The sequence below is a fragment of the Gymnoscopelus microlampas genome, assembly GCF_963454915.1.
Source record: "Gymnoscopelus microlampas genome assembly, chromosome: 3".
In the NCBI taxonomy this organism is placed as follows: Eukaryota; Metazoa; Chordata; class Actinopteri; order Myctophiformes; family Myctophidae; genus Gymnoscopelus; species Gymnoscopelus microlampas.
This window is the reverse complement of record NC_139940.1, coordinates 14582148-14603745: the sequence shown is the minus strand read 5'-3', so window position 1 is coordinate 14603745 and position 21598 is coordinate 14582148. Positions and strand designations below refer to the sequence as shown.

At 43.2% G+C, this 21598-nt stretch overlaps 1 protein-coding gene across 8 annotated transcripts in view; it reads left to right on the top strand.

The window, feature by feature from the left end:
* kif13a (kinesin family member 13A) overlaps positions 1–21598 on the top strand; it is an 80919-nt gene that overhangs the window by 49456 nt on the left and 9865 nt on the right. For 7 of the 8 annotated variants that reach the window (XM_084053765.1, XM_084053764.1, XM_084053762.1 and 4 more), the window contains 19 exons: positions 1113–1338; positions 2921–3083; positions 4065–4211; positions 5414–5572; positions 8557–8721; positions 10563–10736; positions 11050–11201; positions 11401–11533; positions 12044–12190; positions 13872–13904; positions 15535–15634; positions 16650–16776; positions 18106–18161; positions 18264–18388; positions 19414–19590; positions 19930–20022; positions 20130–20282; positions 21138–21215; positions 21454–21504. In XM_084053765.1, coding sequence (XP_083909891.1) covers positions 1113–1338; positions 2921–3083; positions 4065–4211; positions 5414–5572; positions 8557–8721; positions 10563–10736; positions 11050–11201; positions 11401–11533; positions 12044–12190; positions 13872–13904; positions 15535–15634; positions 16650–16776; positions 18106–18161; positions 18264–18388; positions 19414–19590; positions 19930–20022; positions 20130–20282; positions 21138–21215; positions 21454–21504 — 2459 coding nt within the window. The remainder of the gene's footprint in view (positions 1–1112; positions 1339–2920; positions 3084–4064; positions 4212–5413; positions 5573–8556; positions 8722–10562; positions 10737–11049; positions 11202–11400; positions 11534–12043; positions 12191–13871; positions 13905–15534; positions 15635–16649; positions 16777–18105; positions 18162–18263; positions 18389–19413; positions 19591–19929; positions 20023–20129; positions 20283–21137; positions 21216–21453; positions 21505–21598) is intronic. The other variant, XM_084053761.1, reaches the window with a different exon arrangement.

The following is a 21598-nucleotide window of genomic DNA, read 5'->3' as shown; positions in this document are numbered from 1 at the left end:
ACTGTATCCTACAGTAAGTGAAAACACTGTAGGATATTTCTGTGCAGACTTACACCACATAGTCACGTGTGTGTGTGTGTCTCTGTCTGTCTGTCTGTCTGTCTGTCTGTCTGTCTGTCTGTCTGTCTGTGTATGTGTGCATGTGTGAGCTCCTGTCCTGATACTGATACTTAACCCAGCAGAATGTGTATTGTAATCACCGTTTTTGGTTTGTTTGTTTGTCTGTTTGTTTTTTTCACAAAACAAGGGTTCAGTCAGGTGTGTGCTGTTGTGCTATTCATTTATTTTATACCTGCTATCCCTATTTTGGGCATGTCATGATAGGCAAAACATTTTCAATAATGTAAAAAAAAAAGCAGATCAGTAATGTAACGAGAGTAACGAGACACCATTGTAAGACAAAGTATAAAATAGGAGCGGTCGAGGTCACAGCCCTATGCTTGTACGTCGCATGTGTCGTGGGTGCAGCGTCTCTCTTGAATGCATTGTAAGTCATTTAACTCATTCAGTGCCACATGACGTTTAAAACGTCATAAAAAAACGCCATTGTTAAGCCCTGAGCGCCCCGTGACGTCTAAGACGTCATAAAAAAAAAATATATATATTAACCCATTAAGACGTGGAACTGTGTCATTTTTAGATTTGAGCTAAAAAGCATTATTTTACACTTTGGGCTATTCATAGATCTGCTATTTTTGAAAAATCGTGAAAATGTGTGCAAATCTTTAAATATATATATTTTTAAAGTGAACATTTTTAACTCAAATCTTTGCTTCTGGGGGTCCTGGAACAGCATATTTTGATGGGGGTCCACGGTCAAATACATATAATTTTGGGGGTTCTTGGCATGAAAAAGATTGAGCACCACTGATATTTTATAACTTATTTTTTTTGAAAAAAAAATTCAGAACCCAAGATATCATGATTTGAAAATGTGCTGCGCCATTCACTTCTTGTTTAACTTCTTACTGAAAAAGGCTGCTAAGCACTTATTTTTTACAATGAATTTTTTGAATTTCTCTGGCACTGGGACAACACAACCAGAAATAAGTCAGGCACTGAATGAGTTAAAGAGATGGTAATAATATGCACATTTCCTGTTGCGTATGCAGACCCCATGCAGAACGTGGTGCAGGTCCTGGAGAAGCAGTACCTGGAGGAGAAACGGACGGCGCTGGAGGAGCAGAGGATGATGTACGAGCGAGAGCTGGAGTCCCTCCGTCAGCAGCTGTCACCTGAGAGGACGCCGTCGCAGCAGCACCATCGCAGTAGCAGCGAGCGCCTCACGTTCCCCACACACACACCCCACGGCAAGCTACGACTGTGGACAGAAGAGAGGTCAGCCATCCACACACACACACACACACACACACACACACACACACACACACACACACACACACACACACACACACACACACACACACACACACACACATAAACACTCACACACAGACGCACACACACACACACACACACACACACACACACACACACACACACACACACACACACACACACACACACACACACACACACACACACACACACACACACACACGCATGCACGCACATGGAGATTTTCTGGTCCTTGGGGCAGAGGAAACTGCTTTTACAGCTTCACCCACCTGATGGCTGCTCAGATGACTCTGATGAGCGCATTGGGGGGACTTTTATAGAGTTACATGTAATGACACACAAAGGCCCACACACATACTAAAGACATAGACACACACACACACACACACACACACACACACACACACACACACACACACACACACACACACACACACACACGCGCCCATAAACGAGTGTGTTCACAACCATGGAGCAGCTAGAAAGGCAGGTTTCAAGGACAATCAATGTTGAAGTTATCTTAAGCACATGAACCCTTGCATCCTCATTCTGAGGTGAACATTCTGCAAAAATAGCAGACTGCGATGCACTGTGAGCTTGTAGATGTTCGGGGGGGGCGGACTAATATAGACCCCTGGGGGACTCTGGTTAATAAGTAGGGTTTAAGTGGTTAAGGTTTATCTGTCTTCAACTATTTGATTGTGTATTTATCTGTTTATCGCAATTTACACATTTAACAGACGCTCTATCTATGGCGACTTACATGTGCGAATCAGAATAAGCAGAATATGCATACATGAACCCTAGTCAACAAACAACAAGGAAAATAGTCACATAAGTAGAGTGCAGAGAGAGCAATGTAGTGCTTCAAAGGAACTAGGATACCAGGTAAACATCAAACCTAGCATCTATCTAAAACAAGGTTCAAGGTTGTGCTTGCTTTATTGTTACATCTTGTGTACATGTACACAAGAGTAGAACTTATTTTTGTTTTGCTTCCTTCATGCTATCTAAATGAGATCCTTAACAAAAAACTAATCTAAATAACAAAAACGTGTAACCGACATACAGTAGTATATCTGCATACGTAGCAAAGTAGCATCTATAGATGAATCCTCAAGAGCGCTGGCACTGCGCTGCCATAGCCGCGGTGTCGGTGCAGAGCGGCAGCCGCTTGACTCCGCTGTTATGAATGCCATTCTGTGGATTCGTCTATACAAATGTGACAAGAAGGGATACAAGGAGAGGAGTCCTAGGGGATGAGGTGGTGTCTGAAGAGGTGAGTTTTCAGACTGTGGTGGAAAATGGGGAGTGTTTATCTTTGACACCAGCAGAGATTAACCAAGTCTGCAGTTAAACCACACAAAGTACATAGATAGGATAAAAGCTTTAACACTCAATGGTCCCTTTGTTATTTTGATGTACTGTATATGTGTGTGTATGCACAACCCTTTTGCTGATAAAACTATCTTCATTCATTGTGTGCGCGCGTGTGTGTGTGTGTGTGTGTGTGTGTGTGTGTGTGTGTGTGTGTGTGTGTGTGCGCGTGCGTGTGTGTCAGGGATGAGCTGTTTCGTCAGAGTCTCTCCTGGCTCAGGGAGCAGGTGGTCAAAGCCAACACCTTGGTGCGAGAGGCCAACTTCCTGGCAGAGGAGATGACCAAACTCACCGACTACCAGGTCACCCTTCAGATCCCCGCCTCCAACCTCAGCGCCAACCGCAAGGTCAGATGTCTGAGCCTCACAGTCACCACACACAAACCATGCTCTGGTAGTTATGGTTTAGATCAGTAGTTCTCAAACCTTTTCATGTTAAGGTCCTCTAGTTTGGTATGCTTTGGCCACGGACCCCCATAAGACAAGAGTGTACAAGTGGAACCAAAAGGACCCGTACGTGTTCCATTTGTACAGTCTCTGAGTTCCATATGTACCGTTCTTGGAGTTACAGGCCTGTAATATAAGGGTGCATTTGGTTCTTAACTATCAGTTGGGGACCCCCTCAAGGACCCCGCGGGGGTACCCCGACCCAACTTCGAGAAGTTAGTGTTATTTTACAACCAACCTGATTGGGGCCTAAATATTTTTTTGTAGAGGGCACCCCAGTGGCAAACCTTGTAAGATCACATACCACATAAATAAGGTTAAATGGTCTATCCCACAGTTGGCCCCGGTTCAAATCCAACCCAAGGAACTTTGCTGCATGTCTTCCCCTCTCTCTTCCCCTCTCGCTCTCTCATATTGTCACTATCATAAATAAATCAGAAATGCCCCAAAAAAAATCTTTAGAAATTGTTTGCGGAATGTTCAGACATACAGATACATTTGTAAGACAGATATGCTGTGTTACTTTGAGAGTCACTGGTCGGAAATTACAGCATGATACTTTATAACACAAGAGGATGTATGTGATGAGAATTGCATCAGAGAATAGCATTTGTAGTAGTAATGTTTTAGTTTTTGTGTCCATATGCATTTTATAAAGTTTTATTTGCGAGCAGCCTTTGTAGAAAATACTGAAGAATCTTCTGTGGAACTCCGCTGAAATGTTCTTGCAAACTGGTCTGACCCAAAACAGCGAGTCACTCTATTTTATCTCCTATTTTAGGTTAAATTAGTTTGCCCATTAAAATGTTTTCAATTAAGAAAGCCTCATTTGGAAGCCTAACGAAGTTGAATTTGATTTGTTGTTACTGTGCGATTGTGCAGCGTGGAGCGATCGTTAGTGAGCCGGCCATCCAGGTGAGGAGAAAAGGGAAGGGGACGCAGGTGTGGACCATCGACAAACTGGAGAACAAACTGGTGGACATGAGAGACCACTACAGGGACTGGAAGGAGGGCACCGCGGAGGAGACGGTGAGACATGTCGGCGTGAAGGAGGGAGAGGAAAGGAAACGAGGAGAAACAGAGGAAGCAGTGAGAGACGACAGAGGAAGGAAGAGAAAGAAAGATAATTTGAATAAAAGAGGAGATGATGGAGAGAGGGCAGGGGGAGTTAGAAGAAAGACGGACAAAATAGAGCAGATTATTTTTCTTTTAAAATGTTTATATAACTTTATTTTTTTCAGGTCACCTTGACAAGATTAGACAGCAATGCCTAAACTGCCCAAGGAATGACATAGTCAAGAACAATACGAGACTCTCACAGTCTCACATACGATATAATGCACTGCAAATGAAACTCAATCGGTTCTATGAGAATGAAGGAGGACAGGGTGAAAGGGAAGGGCAGGGATTGGGAAATATGTGGAAATGAAAGGGAAGAAGAGCTTTGGAAGGAGAGCAGAGTCACTGAGACGTCTCACAGGGACAGACTGTGAGAGAGACATGCTGTCTTGAACGGCATAATGCTGATATCACTCGATTGTCTCATACTTGATAATTTTGTGGACAAGGCAACTCAGAGGGAGGAGGGTGCAATCATTAATCATAGTATTTCCAGGAAATTAGTTGCAGGAGATGAAAGATGTTTATTGATATGGATCATGTTTGGTTACACTTTTTTAAATGACACGATTCATAGTTTTGCGGAAAAGATGAGGAGGAGAGGGGACGGAAAGAGAAGAGTGGATAAGAAGCCATTGTAGAGAAGGAGAAGGTCCGCACACCGTTTTAATGCTCCCAGAAATATTTATTTATTCTGCGTTATAAAAACACAATGTTTCAACCTCTGTGTACAGTACACGCCTTGAGTACACCTGGTGAAGGCCACAGAGGCCGAAACGTGGTGTTTTTATACCGCTGAATAAATACATATTTTTGGGTGCATTAAGACAGTGTGCAGACCTTCTCTTGACCGCTATTGGAAAAGACATTTCACTATATCTCTAACTCAGTATCTGACATACTGTAGATGCAGTTTAGGGGTCAATGTCAAGAAGGTAAATTATTGATTAACACATTGTTGTACCTTCTGAACTATTCATGATAGAAACGCTTTTGAAGCCATTTCACTTTCCTGCATTATATTTACTAGATGCCACAAACGTAGCCTTTTACAGCTCATCTATGTAAGGTTGCCATCTTCTTTTATATAGATATTTACGTTTGTCTCCCAGTTTTTCCAGCTCAGCAAAATGAACAACAAGCACGTCGACCCGTTCTACGAGGCGCAGGAGAACCACAACCTAATAGGAGTGGCCAACATATTCCTGGAGTGCCTTTTCCATGATGTCAAACTTCAGTATGCAGTCCCTATCATCAGCCAACAGGGGGAGGTATAGGAACACACTGACCTAAACTCACCAATTATATTATATATTTAATATGTTTAATGAGTCAGATTTGTTTTCGCAAGTCAGGCAAGGACACTTCAACACACTGGGCAGGCGGGGACGGGAGGGGGGCAACCCTCTGTTTACTAGACAGCCGCTCACCCACTTTACTGTAGCTACAGCTGCCATTCAACGAGCATCACTATCATGTTTCTTGTGCACGCTGCCTGCAGGCAAAGGAACTCAATTCCTGAATAGTTTTCAAATCGCTCAACAACAACAATGTCATTTTTGTGAAGCTGTTTTCCCTACAGGCTATGGCAAATGTTATCTGGCATATGGGATCTACTACTAGACAGTTACAAAGCTATTGTTCCCTGCCCCACAAGCCAGAAGGCTCCAGCCTCAAATGCAGACTTATCAAATTTCTTTGTAGTTGGTAATCTATCCACGTAAAAACAGGGGTAAAAGTACTGCAGGCCGGTACAATCTAGTACTAATCTAGTACTCCGTGCCACCAAAGCAGGGGGTTATATGTTTTTTCAGGCCAAGGACCCCTTAGCTGAGAGAGAGATGAAGCAGGGACCCCTCACTACATGTTGTATAAGATTGTTTTGCAGATTAAACTTGTCATAGATTTCATAAATAGCTTCATAGACTTGTTTGAAACAACTATCATCAGAGTATGTTGATATCTAACCACTTAAAATTTCAATACTTAGTAAACTTGAGGGTCCCTAGGGGGTCTGAGGACCCCCTAGGGGTCCCGGACCCCCTGTTGAAGACCCCTGCACTAAAGGATTCAGTACCTGTACACAGAGTACGGGATGAAGGGGACAGCAGCTGCCTCCAAAACCCACATACAACCCATCACGATCGCATTTACTGTACATCTGCTAACATTATCTCAACATAAACAATAGTTAGTTTGCTTAAAGAATGCTTCTAAATTGTTCCATTATGTTTGTGACCAACGCAGACCTGTGGCTTTTTGACCACTTAAACCCTCTAGACTTAGTAAAGTGGAGTTGGGGACTGGAGGAGAACAGTATGAAGGTTGAGTATCGGCAAGTAGGGCTGTCACGTTTATGACATTTTGCATGACGATTAATTGTCGCTCAAATAATTGCGATTAACGATTTTAATTGCGTTTCTGTTGTTGAACATTAAGAATAAAATGTACATTTCTGTTTAGTCTTCATAAACAAAAGGTGCACAGGGCAGATATGACACATAACTTACATCATTTAATAACTTTATACTCTTAAAAAAAACATGAATAGTGGAAATAGCCGCGTTTTGAGCTATTATATTGAAAAATATATATGAACATTTTTCAACGATTATGCAAAAAAATATTGTGATTATCTCAAATAATTGCGATTAGGCGATTATGTAATGACAGGCCTACCGGCAAGAACTTCAATCTACTTCAATCTACTCTCACATCATAGTCACACCAACACAACACTGTTGTTGTGAAGTAGTTATTATGTCCTAATGGGTTGAGTTGATCAAGATCGCTATGTCCGGGTCCTATTTTTGAGCAATTGCAAGTTGAACGCACGTGAAGCTCATTACATTTTGGCAAGTCTATAGACAGCACAGACATCTGAAAACAGCTTTTCACCGTGAAACGGTTTCCTGCCACGCCATGCCTGTTGGGCACACGCGGTCACAGACATTGAACAGTACTACTACTTAAGTAAATGTACTTAGTTACTTTCCACCACTGCATCAGACTAGCATTCATGTGGGTAACATGTATATAACTCACAGCGATCTTGCCATGATTGGTGTATTGTTCCATGTCACGTAAATTACAGCCAGTGCTGTTCTGTCCGTGGATAGATTATGTTTTACTAACAACATTTCTCATGAGCGTTAGAGTAGAACTGTCTGTTCCAGTGTCTGGGTTCATTGTTGGTGTTGGACGAGTGGATTAAATTGAGGTTTCTGAAGCTCTCCAGGCCGTAACAAGTGCTACAGTACGTTTCAAATCCCCTCTTCCACAGCCCCATCCAGACCCTGGTAGTGTGTGGTGTGTCATTACGTAGCAGGCACTACACAAGCCAAGACTAAAGAGACATCAAACCAAACCAGTCTGATATTCTTGCATGAGTCCCACTCCCAGACTAGTTTAACCAGGTGAATCCTTGCGTCCCTATTCTGGGAATGTCATCTATTAAAAATAGAGTATATACCTTCACGGCGCAGTCGAACTAAAGTATTGAATACTAGAGATATTGAATAATGAGGTTCAGATGGAGCTATGTATATATTTTTTGCATCTTCGGCTTTTTGGACCGCAGCTCTGCCCATCATAGACACATGGTACAGTGTATATACTGTACACCACATGTCTTCCACCACATGTTTTCCCACAATATTTAGAACAGTGGTTCCCGGACCACATATTGAGTATGTGGTCCGGGGACCCCCCAGGCCAGGGGTCTTTGAGAAGTTACGGGTCTGGAACTCTGAGAGAGTGCAAATGGAACCAACAGACTTACGTGTCCAGTTGGTTCCATGAACCATTTATTCACTCTCAGAGTTGAATTAACACCAAAGAGTTTACGATGGGTCCGAGAGGTAAAACATTATATCAAACTGGGGGTCCTTGAAATTAACCCATTAAGACCTGGAACTGTGTCATTTTTAGATTTGAGCTAAAAAGCATTATTTTACACTTTGGGCTATTCAAAAATAGCAGATATACAAGCTCATAGCGCGGCACCTATTGCAGCGCTACGAGCTTGTAGATCTGCTATTTTTGAAATTTTTTGAAAATGTGTGCAAATCTTTGAATATATATATTTTTACAGCGAACATTTTTAACTCAAATCTTTGCTTCTGGGGGTCCCTGGAATAAAATATTTTGATGGGGCCAAATACATATCATTTTGGGGGTCCTTGACATGGAAAAAGTTTGAGAACCACTGTTTTAGAGCACATGTTTTTGTCCTCTCCTCACACATGACCAACAGGTAGCAGGCAGGCTTCATGTTGAGCTGATGAGGGTCAGCGGGGCGGTGCCGGAGCGGCTGGCCGGCGGTGACGACTCCTCCGAGAACTCCAGCGAGAGCAGCTGTTACGAGGTGATGGACACCAATGGAGAGATCGTCCACATGGCCAAGAGGCTCACCTGCAGGGTAAGAAAGAACCACTTTATTAGCTATAGTATCTATCTGCAGCCGACCTCCTCTTCTGGTCTATGATCGGGAGGGTGTATTAGACCAGTGGTTCTCAATGTAGGGTCTGGGGACCCCTAGGGTTCCTTGAGGGGGGGCTCCAGGGTGTCCCCAGCAAAATGACAGTTTAACCACTTAAGCCCATACTTCATCGTACGAGGAATACCGAAAATAGCCAATCTACAAGCTCACAGTGGGTGGCTAGGCGACGTGTTTGTGAGCTTGTAGATAGGCTGTTTTGGGGGGGAAGATTGTAGCTTAACGAATTTCAAACATTTTTTAAAAGAATTTTAAAAACAAATCTTCATCTTCAGCAAAATTGTGGAAATAGCAGATCTACAAGCTGACAACGTGTCACTCTGTGGGACTGTGACGTGTTGTGAGCTTGTGTTGAGCTGAAACACTTTGGAAACCCCTGCTCTACGCCACCCATACTGTACAGTATGCTGTTGGAATACATTTGTATCAGAACTCACACTTCAACTTCATTGCCATGCAGGAGGTTGATGCAGTAGATATATTGTCTCAAGCCAGACTATCTCTGAGTCTGTAATCCCGCCTGGTAAAAGTTGAGAACATTAAGCTTGAAGGGTATTCGACCAATCACAACACAGTGTTCACAAACAAATATTCTAAAATATCTTTAAAATAGCTTTTTGAATTTCCATTTCTGCTAAGCAGCTTGCTAGATAGGCTTCGACTAATTTGGTTTCTAGTATTTACGCCACTGCAAATCGCAACAAGTGGTGAAATTACAGCCTCTTTATGACCTACTCATTTTTAGAGCTTCCAAAGTAGCGTTAGGCAGAAGCATTTGGTGGGAGTTTGTCTTGAAAGACCAGGTAGAAGTTAATGCACACCATAACCTGTAACGAGATGCAGGAGTCTTGATAACTACTTGTAAGAGAAGAAAAGAAGGTTATGAGGTTCATAATTGCTTTGGTATTTTGCATTCGTGAGACACAAAACTATCATTGGATTACAATGGATTACAGTAGAGTACATAGATAAGCACAACTCTCATAAATCACAAAATTACATGTTTGACATGGTGAGTTCCTTCGGCAGTGAAGTTGCTCACGGTGAATGCTCAGCACATGGTTGCACTTTAGCTTGAGCTGACTGGTCAGCTGCTATACCAGTATATAGCAGCTGATCAATCATCTCCCTCCCTCAGCTCCTTTTATCATCTTCTCAGTTCACCCAGGGCAAATAAAGGCTGTGTATATTATAATTATAGTGTTATATAGCAACTGCAGCGATTGTACTTGTCAGTTTCTCTAGATCAGTGGTTCTCAAACTTTTTCATGTCAAGTACCCCCAAATTGACACTTATTAGCCCGCGGACCCCCATTTGAAAATATAAGCCAGGGACCCCCATAAGAGAAGATTTTTACGGCTCTAGCCGTAAAAAATAATAATTTCAAGGACCCCCAGTTTGACATGCATTAGGCTGCATTTGACACGCATTAGGACCCCCATTTAATGGCATTTATATCTCTGGGACCCCAATTTATATTGTAAAATCAATGATAATTTAACTCTGAGAGTGTACAAATGGAATCAAATGGACCCGTCAGGGTCCATTTGGTTCCATTTGTACACTCTCAGAGTTACAGACCCATAAGGGTCCATTTGGTTCCTGTCCATCATTTAGCTGGGGACCCCCTGGAACTCCCTCAAGTACCCCTGGGGGTCCCCGGACCCCACTTTGAGAACCAAGGCTCTAGATAAGAGCTTCGGCTAAAAGCCTAAATTGTAAAATATACTTCATGCTGTGTTTCCTATTCTCTGTGCTGCAGGTGCGGATTCGGGAGGCCACAGGGCTGCCTCTCAACCTGTCCAACTTTGTGTTCTGCCAGTACACCTTCTGGGAGTACGCCGAGCCCACCGTGGCCCCTCCCATGGTCAGCCCCGACACGCCCTCCCCTCGCTCACCGGACGCACAGTTCACCGTCCGCTTTGACAACTGCAAGGTATCGACTATGCCGACAGCACCCTCTGCTGTCTGGGGAAGATCCTTTTCCTTGATTGACTGGATTGATTACTTTATTTGCATGATTAACCCATTAAGACCTCGAACTGTTGAGATTTAGGAGACATGTAGAATCGGCTTCAGGTCTCAATGGGTTAAATGGATTTTTACATGGATGTAGTGCAGACTTCAAAGTCTTCCTATGGGCTCAGTCAGTTAGTGTGTGATCTGGCACAGACCTTCAGTAGCAGTATTGTGAATAGTTTGATTCCATCACATGAACTACAGTATGTTGCGCGTGATTCTCTCTGTAGGACTATATGGTGCACGTGACGGATGAGTTTTTGGAGTTCATATCAGACGGTGCCTTGGCCATAGAAGTATGGGGTCATCGCTGTGCCGGGAACGGACGGTCCCCCTGGGAGCTGGACGCACTGCAGGCCAAGACGCGCACGCTCCAAGACAGGTGTGTTTGTCACTCAGCCTTATCAATATCTCTCAATTTGACACTGTACACTGAGACACACACACACACACACACACACACACACACACACACACACACACACACACACACACACACACACACACACTCACAGACACGTGAGTTAGTTCACTGAGGAACAGCAGTCATCTTCAACACACTTGGCTGTGGTGTGTTCCAGGTGGAGTGAGGTGTCTCGGAGAATCGAGATGTGGGTGTCCATTCAGGAGCTGAACGAACAGGGGGAGTACTCAGACGTTGAAATGCATCCTGGAAAGGACCTCAGCACAGGGGGAGTCTTCCAGCTGCGACAGGTAAGAGAAAAGGCCATGTAGAAGATGATGATGATGATAATTGATAATAGCTTAGACTGTAGCTTAGTGGGTAGAGAGGCTGTCTGGTAATCAGGTTTTACAAAGTGGGGTCCGAGGATCCCCAGCCCTTGAAGGGCTTCCTGTTGGTTCCCAGCAAAATGAGAAACAGTTTAACCCTTTTTATATTTTGGCTATTTGAAAATAACAGATCAACAAGCTCACAGTGTGTCACGGTACGGTGATTTGTAGATCTGCTATTTTTGAAACGTGGAAAAATCGTGAAATATTTGGAATGTTTTTGAAATCTTTTAACAACAACATTTTGTCTTATGCGGATCCCGTCACATCATCTTTTCAAATGGGAATCCAAGGCCAAATACTTATCAACAAGACAGGACTTTTTTTTTTTTTTAGAACCACTGAGTTGGGGGATAATGTTAACGATGAGTTCAAACCAGTTGAGTGACTCACAAGAGGGATAGGTTAACGAGGGAGTGTTTATGTGTGCAGGGTCACTCGCGGAGGCTGCAGGTGTGTGTGAAACCAGTCCAACACTCGGGCACGTTGCCTCTGCTGGTGGAGGCCATGTTGTCTGTGTCTATTGGCTGTGTGTCTCCCCGCTCCACCAAGCTCCAGAGACCCCTAGACAGCTACCAGGTCAGTGGGAGCTGCACACGCACATGCATACACATGCAATAGAGAGATGTGCCTTGTATACACACACACACACACACAAAACACAAACATTTACAATCACACAGACAACAGTGTGCACGCACACACTCACACGATTGTTGATCTGCTACCTTTTTATATTTTTGAATTTGAAACCTGAAAAGTAACTGTTTTGGACAGCCGACAGAGACGATATGTAAAAAGAAAGTATGTTAAATCTTCCATGGGTCTAATGTCATGAGTACATCATGAGGTTGGCGGGTTGTAAATCTAATGGAAGGTGATGAATGTATGGAATCATGTTAGAGCTCCATTACTGTCGCTCTCTAGATGATGGAACTGCTCACATGCATCCAGAGTGCATTTGTATTGATGGATTCTACTGTAGATAGCAGTTGAACGCAGGGGAACACCCCTTCCACACTTGTGTAGCACCAAGTCCCAGCTTCCTTATCCCATTTAAACCGGGAATTTTAGTATTTTTAGATTTCTTTGGCTATTTTTGAACAGCCAAACTATAAAATAATGGTTATAGCTAAAATCTAAAATGACACAGATGCGTTCCCGGATTGAAATATGTCATTAATCGTTTGATAAAATATTAATTGTAATCATATATTGGTTAAGTTATATGTCATGCAAAATGTTCAGATAAAACTGCCATATTTTAAAATAAAAACAAATTACTGCTGGATAAAATAAAAAAGACATTTCAAGATGTATTTTGGGGTTCTGTTAATTTCTGAATACCGGGATTTTGTACTTTATTACCTTATTTCTTTGGAATTTAAATAGGTCACATTGTTGAGTTTACCAAAGGTTTACAGCTAACCACTCTCAACCTGGAGTACCTATTTTGGGCATAATTATTATTATAGGCGAAAATGTCCTAATTTTCTTTAGAAAATTTGCTAAAATAGCAGATCAACAAGCTCACAACACGTCACATTGCAACGTGTTGTGAGCTTGTTAGACGGCTACTTTCGCAGTGTGACACCACCATACGACAAAGTATAAAGTCCTTAAACCCTCTATACACGAATCCACGGAGCGCTGCCCTGTAGGTGGCGCCGCCATTGCTGCGGTGTCAAACTCAGTCAGCTGCGCTGCTGCTGCGGTTCTGTCCGTCTGTTCACGTTACTCTTTACCTGCTTGGCTGTTGGAGCAGCCATAAACTACACAGGTTCATCCCGATTTTCTGTACATCTTTGTAAAGTTAGTGTTAGTAAAAGTTAGTAAAAAGCAGGTAAAAGAGTAACATGAGCAGTCAGTGACTGCAGCTGACTGACACCGCGCAGCAGCAGCTGATCGAGTCTGACACCGCAGCAATGGCGGCGCCACCTACAGGGCAGCGCTCCGTGGATTCGTGTATACTTAGTAAACCTGACGTGAGTTGGCTCTCTACTGAGCTGCTCTTTTCCCCTCTACACCAAATCTCTGTGCTGAAAATAGCCTATCATCAAGCTCCCAACGCGTCGTGTTGCGACGCATTGTGAGCTTGTAGATCTGCTATTTTTGTCGCAGCTTCCCCCCAGAATAGGTATGGGAGGGTCCAAGTGGTTTTAACTAAGTGACTGTAGGTGTAAAGTGTGTGCTGTCATGGCATGTGGTATACATTCAACCTGCTCCTCGTTGATTGACTGAGTGTGTTCTGTCCTGCCAGAGAGAGGAGGAGGACGCTATGGATAGTTATCAGGTACATGCTCAGCCCACTGCCGCCACTGCCCCCCCTATAGGTCACTCCGAGGCATGACAGCAAACCAAACGCTGGCCGTGTGTTTGCAGACAAGGGGGGTGGGAGGGGGAGGGGGTGGCACCGAGGGCAATCCGGGGCGGGAGGCAAAAAAGGGCGGTGCCTCTCGGAACAACTAAAGGAGTGCTTTTACTAAACACTAGCTTCCACACGTGGATGATTTCTGATAACTGTAATTATCAACCCAAACGGACCAGTCTTTGGTGGCAACATACGCACTGTTACTCCACACACACTGTACCAGCCAAGAGGCTGCCTGTTATGGGCACTGGGCACACCCCTCCCCCCTCTCCCTTCCCTTCCCTCACATTATTGCACACTAACTTACTACTGTCTGCTTGCTGCTGCTGAAGAGCTGCAGGACCAGTACGGCTCTCTCAGTCACTCAGGGCACTTGCATGGCGGTATGACTTACACTTCTTTGCATGGTGCAAGTCAGTTGGCAGCAGTGGTGGACAGTAATTAAGTACGTTTACTTGAGTACTGTACACAAGAACATTTTGTGAGTATCTGTACTTAACTTGTATTTTTTTGGATACTTTCACTTCACTACATTTCTAGGAAGGGAAAAAGTATGAATAGTATGAAAAAAAGTATGAATTAACCACTGAAGCCCTATTTCAAATGGTGAAATTAGCTGATCTATAAGCTCACAACGTGTCACATCACAACGCATTGTGAGCTTGTAGATCGGCTATTTTCACTATTGATATATCAGAAAAAAGTCTGGAAAATCATTGAATTATGGCGAAAATGTCTAAATTTCAATACAGCAATGCATTGATGTTAAAAATAAACTGTACTTTGTAATTTGTATTACAGTAATAGTAGTAAGTATTTTAAAAAGCAAGTACTCCAGTGCTTTAACTCAAGTACAAATTTGACAGAGCAACTTTCACTTTTAGTGGAGTAATATTTGACCAGGAGTATGTATACTTTGACTCAAGTACTCGGGTTAAGTACTTTGTCCACCACTGGTTGGCACCTTGTTTTTTTTTTGTTCTGGAGGGATTTGATTGGCTTTGGGACCTAATATAACAGTTGATCTAGGTCTGTTCTTTGTGGGGGTCCCTCTGACAGATTCCTGCCATGCAAACAGGTAGGATCCTGGGTGGCTGTCCCTGCGTGTAAGAGTGTGCTTGTGTGGTGCACGGAAGCATGCATGCATGCGCGCACATGTGAACGTCTGTGGATTTTAATGGGAATGTGGACGTGTGTGTGTGCGTGCGTGTGTGCGTGTGCGTGCGTGTGTGTGTGAGTGAGTGAGTGAGTGAGTGAGTGTGGGGTCGGGTTTGCTGCTAATCCCACCATAATCATTATTTTACCAGCCAACAATAAAGACTGCGAGGATTTGATTTTAACTTTTGGGTTGTGGGAACTTAACTTCAGAATGAGATTTGACTTGGCTATATGCAGTACCTTCCCCAGCAGTGGCTTTATTACTAAGGCGCTCACCAACAGGAAACCCAATGAAACTCCCTGAGACACACAAGCTAACCTTAAGCCTAACCTTACTTACTGATGCTCTGCTGCAGCGAGGCAGGTCCTGACTCTGTCCTCTCTTTGGCACCAGGAGGAGGACCTGAACTGTGTGCGTGAGCGCTGGTCAGAGGCGCTCATCAAACGGAGGGAATACCTGGACGAGCAGATCAAGAAGATCATCAACAAACAAGGTCAGTGTCCTGGATCACCTCTGCTAGGAACTGCAGGGCGTTCTATCTAGGTCAAATGAGCGTGTTTGCATTCATAAGTATACCCACATTATCTCATTAATAATTTGATTGAAGCATTTACATGTACAGTATTAGTGTGATTACAAGGGCAATAAAACAGGTTTATATGTTTTGATTAAATACTTCCTATATATTTGCGTGGGTCACCGAATACGAGCGCTTACCATATAGTCCAAATAAGGCTATACTCCTTCCTGCAGCTGACCCTGGTTCAAATCCGAACGATGTGCTTTACTGCATGTCGTCCCTGAACATTTTTTTAATACATTGGGTGTTTACATGTGGACGTTTAAAAGTGTCACACTCACGGTCTTCCATGGTGGTGTCGTCAGGCTGGTCTCAGACCTTTGCTCTAAACTTGGACCTACTTGCGGATTATACCAGTTTTCAGTCTACTTTATGTGGATTATGCGGTTGACACACGCTGACATTTTGCACCTTAATCCCATGTACAACGCACTGACTTTTGTCTTTTTTTGTGTGTGTTTTTCTAGCACCTTAACTAACGTTCATAAGTATATCATGCATAGTATACATCTGCTGCTATGCTCACGCACCTTTATATCTTGTCTCAGGTACTATGTGTAAATATGTAGATAATTTGTTTGTTTTCTTTGATTGATCTCCTTTCCCACTTGCCCCCCCCCCCCCTCTTCTTCTTCCCTTTCTTTTTTTCTATGGAAATAACAATACGATGGGAACTATGAACAATGAACTAATGAACTAATTTCACCCACTTTTTTACTTCTTTAAACTTCTTTAAACTTCTTTAAACCCATTCTGATTCTGGTGTAAGATTGCTCGGTGCTCTCCTGTTTGTAGGTATACAGCTATGGACGGACCCCTTCAGTCTATACTAAAAGAAGTCAGTGCTTAGAGGACATCTTCTTCATGTGTGTGTGTGTGTGTGTTTGTGTGGTGGGTAAGATGCTGTCCTTTGTCTGTGTGTCTCCAGAGAAGTCAGAGGAGGATGTGGAACGAGAGGCTCGGCTGGTGGAGCAGTGGGTGGGCCTGACAGAAGAGAGAAACGCTGTGCTCGTCCCTGCACCTGGCAGTGGCATCCCTGGAGCCCCTGCACACTGGTACAAACAGACACACACACACACACAGTCACACACACACAGTCACACACACACACACACACACACACACACACACACACACACACACACACACACACACACACACACACACACACACACACACACACACACACACACACGAATACGATGACCCCATTAGTAGTTATGCTAACCCATTGAGACCTGAAGCCGATTCTACATGTCTCCTAAATCTCAACAGTTTTCTGAAAAACGTATGTTTCTGTATCAGTGGTGCTCAATCTTTTTCATGTCAAGGACCCCCACAATTATATGTATTTGGCCGCGGACCCCCATCAAAATATTTTGTTCCAGGGACCCCCCAGAAGCAAAGATTTGAGTTAAAAATGTTCGCTTTAAAAATATATATATTCAAAGATTTGCACACATTTTCACGATTTTTAAAAAATAGCCCAAAGTGTAAAATAATGCTTTTTAGCTCAAATCTACAAGCTGGAACACAGTTCCAGGTCTTAATGGGTTAAGTCAGGGACTTGTTCAGTTGACCTCGTTCAACTTGTTCAGTTGACTACTTTCTTCTCTAACCCCTAACCTCAGACCTAACTCTAAAATAGTCCTGTGAGAAGTTATGCATGTGATAAATTATTCCGTGCACGGCGTGCACCACAGCTGGCCAACTCAGACGGCTAGCTTGTGGACACTCGAGGCCGCCGGCTGTTCAGCACTCTCTTGCCTAGCAGCTCGCTCAGATGTGCCTCACGAGCCTCAAGGCCTCGCTGTCGGCGTGCCTGCCTTGTTGTGAAGTGATTTAAAATGTCCTGCAAAACATTGTACTTATGCAGTACACAGTACATGTTGAGTTATCAAAAACAAAACCTCTTTTGTTTTATTGATTAATTGATTACTTTATTAACAAGCGTATTAACAGTACAGGTAGTATAGTCAAAGGTTATGCTAAAAGGATAACACAAAAAGCCCCAGGGGCTTGTTTCCATTGTGGTCCATTGTACTCAATTCATCAGTAATACATATAATACAGACAATACAATACAATACAAATATTCTACAAAACATATTGGAATAAAGCTCAGTAGAATCATAAGGTGTATTTACAGAGGAAGGAGGGGCGGGGGTCAGAGGATTCAAGATGTGTTCAGGGAGTTAAACCATGTTCACTAGCATTGTGACGACAGGAATTATTTTCGGTTAGTTTTGAGTTTGGGAAGGGAGTTGAGAACCTTTTTGTAGGTCTTCCACAGCCATGCTCTGGAGAAGAAAAAACGATACAGGGTACTGAAGAGTCTGTAGCATTCATATTGTTTTAAATCTAAGCTCTATTGATTCTACCAGGACGCCGCCTGTTGGAATGGAGGCTCACATCCCTGTTCTGTACTTGGACTTAAACGGTGAGTCTTGCACATCTATTACAGTCATTTTGGTCTTCCATTGCTTCTCTCCAGTTATTGTAAACACAAACTTGTGTCCATGACTGTCTCTTGTGTTTTCAGCGGATAACCTGACAGTAAATGATCAGCTGACTGGGCCCCACGCTGCAGGAGTTAACTCCATCCTACCCAAGGAGCATGGAAGCCAGTTCTTCTACCTGCCCATCAACCGACACAGTGACGAGGAGGTAAGGCACATGGCTTGGCCCTCACTGCCCCCTGCAGGCCGTAAAGGGTACTGCAACTATGGTTAGTGTTAACAAATACTGCTTATAATAAGTAGCACCTATGATCATGAATACACTGTTACAGTGGTTCTCAAACCTTTGAATTTCAAGGACCCCCATAACTCTAAGAGTTATAGACCTTTAACTTAAGGTTCCATTTAGACTACTTTATTGATCCCTGAGGATATATATAAATGTTGTTGTTGACTTGACAGTAATAATTTCCCCCTCTACTGTGCTAAATTGTCATTGCATTTGTTATGCTCCTCTGGTTGTGGCCCTTGGTATCATTCCATAGACGTTTTTCTTGTTTACAAACTGGGTGTGTGTGACTGTGTGTGTGTGTGTGTGTGTGTGTGTGTGTGTGTGTGTGTGTGTGTGTGTGTGTGTGTGTGTGTGTGTGTGTGTGTGTGTGTGTGTGTGTGTGTGTGTGTGTGTGTGTGTGTGTGTGTGTGTGTGTGTGTGTGTGTGTGTGTGTGTGTGTGCGCGCATTCAAGTGCTGATCAGCTGTGTGTGATTACCGTCGGCTAGAGCAGCGAGCTGCAGTGCTTGATCACATGAATGACCTCAAGTCCGTCTCAAACTAGAAAAATGCATTTCAGATTGCTTTCTGCCCTCTTGTTGCACAGAACCCCCTCTATAGGTAGACACGTACCATTTTTATCCATTCAGTCACTGCACACAAGAATATCTATAAGACGGGCAAACAGGGCTTAATTTGACTTTTAGTCGGATTCGTCAGCTCCGGCACCGAATAAATTTCAAATTAAGCACTGCTGGCAACTGTCCTTACTAGTTTTACACATTACTGTGCCATGTTGGGCAGTGAGTATGGAGGTGAGCTTCTAGATCGACCATTTTTGCAATTTTAAAAGAATTTGGGATAAAAAAGCTAAATGTAAAGATTTTCCCCCAAGATCTATTTTTAAATGGATTAATTTGATTAGTTCGAATAACTGTTGCACCCAATGTCACTAAATGTGAAGGTGTCAGCGGTGTGCTCCTGGGACTCATCGATCCACGACTCGGTCCACTTGAACCGGGTCACCTCGCCCAACGAACGCATCTACCTGATCATCAAAGCCACCGTGCAGCTCAGCCACCCTGCCTCCATGGAGCTGGTGCTCCGGAAGAGGATCGCTGTCAACATCTACAACAAACAGGTGGCTTCACTAATAAATAGGACAGTATACCGCAAACAATGGCTAATACCATTATCTGGCAGATGAGTAAAACATTGTCTGATATTGATACACAGCAAATTCCCAGTGCTAATTGAACTCTAAATGGAACCAAATTGACCCATACAGTAAGTGTCCATTTGGTTCCAAGTATCTTTCAGTGTAATAGTAAAATGCTATTAATTGCCTATTTTATCTAGGGATGTACCAATATAAAAAACATGATTAGCCAATACTGTTGCCACACAACAGTGCAGATTATGTCTATTTAACGACTGGCTCATGTACTGTACGGTTTGTGAAATGCTTTGTCTCCCACAGAGCTTCACTCAGAGTCTGAAGAGGAGAATGTCCCTAAAGAACACACTTTACTCCTGTGGAGTCACTTATGAGATTGTGTCTAACATACCAAAGGTACAGTACCCAGGCTGCTGCTTGTGCATACACAAACACAAACACATAGTGTACAGAAGGGTGACGTCCCTAATTTGGGCATGTCATTCATGCTTAATATGCTGCAGGCCTCAGAAGAACCAGAAGAGAGGGAGACCCTGGCGCTCATGGCCGCCCGCGGGGAGTGTGAGGAGCTGAAAGACGGAGAGACGTACATAGAGAAATACACACGGGGGGTCCTGGAGGTGGAGAACATCCTCAGTCTGGAGAAGTTACGACAGGTAACATGGACCAACTGTTTTTTGTTTCAAGGACCCCCAGTTTGGTATGCATTAGCCCCTGGACACCCATTAACTCAGAAAGTGTACAACATTTGTACACTCTCGGAGTTACAGAACCGTAAGGGTCCATTTGGTTCCTAGCTATCAATCATTTAACTGGGTACCCCCTGGAACCCCCTCAAAGACCGCTGGGGATCCCCGGACCCCACTTTGAGAACCACTGATTATAGACTGTTTCAATGGTTCCGACCCATATCAACTTCTGATACCATTTAAGCACTTAAACCCTATATACTTAGGATATATACTGTAGGGTTTAGAGCCATGACCCCCTCAGGGCTTTATACTGCTCCTTTTTTCCCTCTACACTAAAACTCTTTGCTGAAAATAACTGATCTACAAGCTCACAATGTATCGCAACACAGCGCGTTGGAGATCGGCTATTTTCGACAAATGTTCGACCCCAGAATAGGGACGCTAGGTTTTTGGTTTAAAAAAAAACTCTTGTTGGTCAGCTTTTAGCTTACGTAACTAGCTGTAATGTCCAGTAGCTGTTAGGATGAGAAATACATATTATTATAAAATATTTATTATATTATCTTGCGTGTTTCTCTCCCGCCAAACTACCCAAACTTCCATCTTTACGTTACACTAAATTGGTTGATGATAGCTAACTGTATTAGCCTATCCTAACAGTCAAGTGCATATGCATCCCTGTGCACCCACGTTTGTGTACACACACATACACCTAACACAATGTCTGAGTTGGAGCTGATGAAGTGGAGAAGCCTTTAAAAAGAATTAGCATAAAAATCCCAGAAACGTGCACTAAAGGCTGTCTTTGAATGTCTCCAGGCGGTGACAGTGAAAGAAGCACTCTCTGTCAAAGGCAGACACCTCAGAAGAAGCATCAGCACTCCCAATGTACAACACGTAAGAACCCCTCTCAGTGCTTCCGTCTGAATAATGGTACATTATGGGCGTATGATGAATTAAGCCTAATTTATAGAGAGTGTGACTGTGTCAAAAAGTGCAGAAAACTACTTTTTCGCCAAGGAAAAGTAGTTTTCGGCAAGCGACACCAGTGTGTGATGGCCATGGATTATAAATTACGTTTTAGTGTATGGTGATATATATTAACATTCATACAATACTCATTGCTTTTTCTCAGTCCTCCTGTAGTAAAATCGACCTAACAGGCTGTGAGGATGAAGACTGTAAGGTAAGTAAAATCCAGGTGTGAAGAATTTAAAACAAACCTTTGTTTGTACATGATTAATACAGAGAATGTATCCAACGCATGACCCTTGCGACAA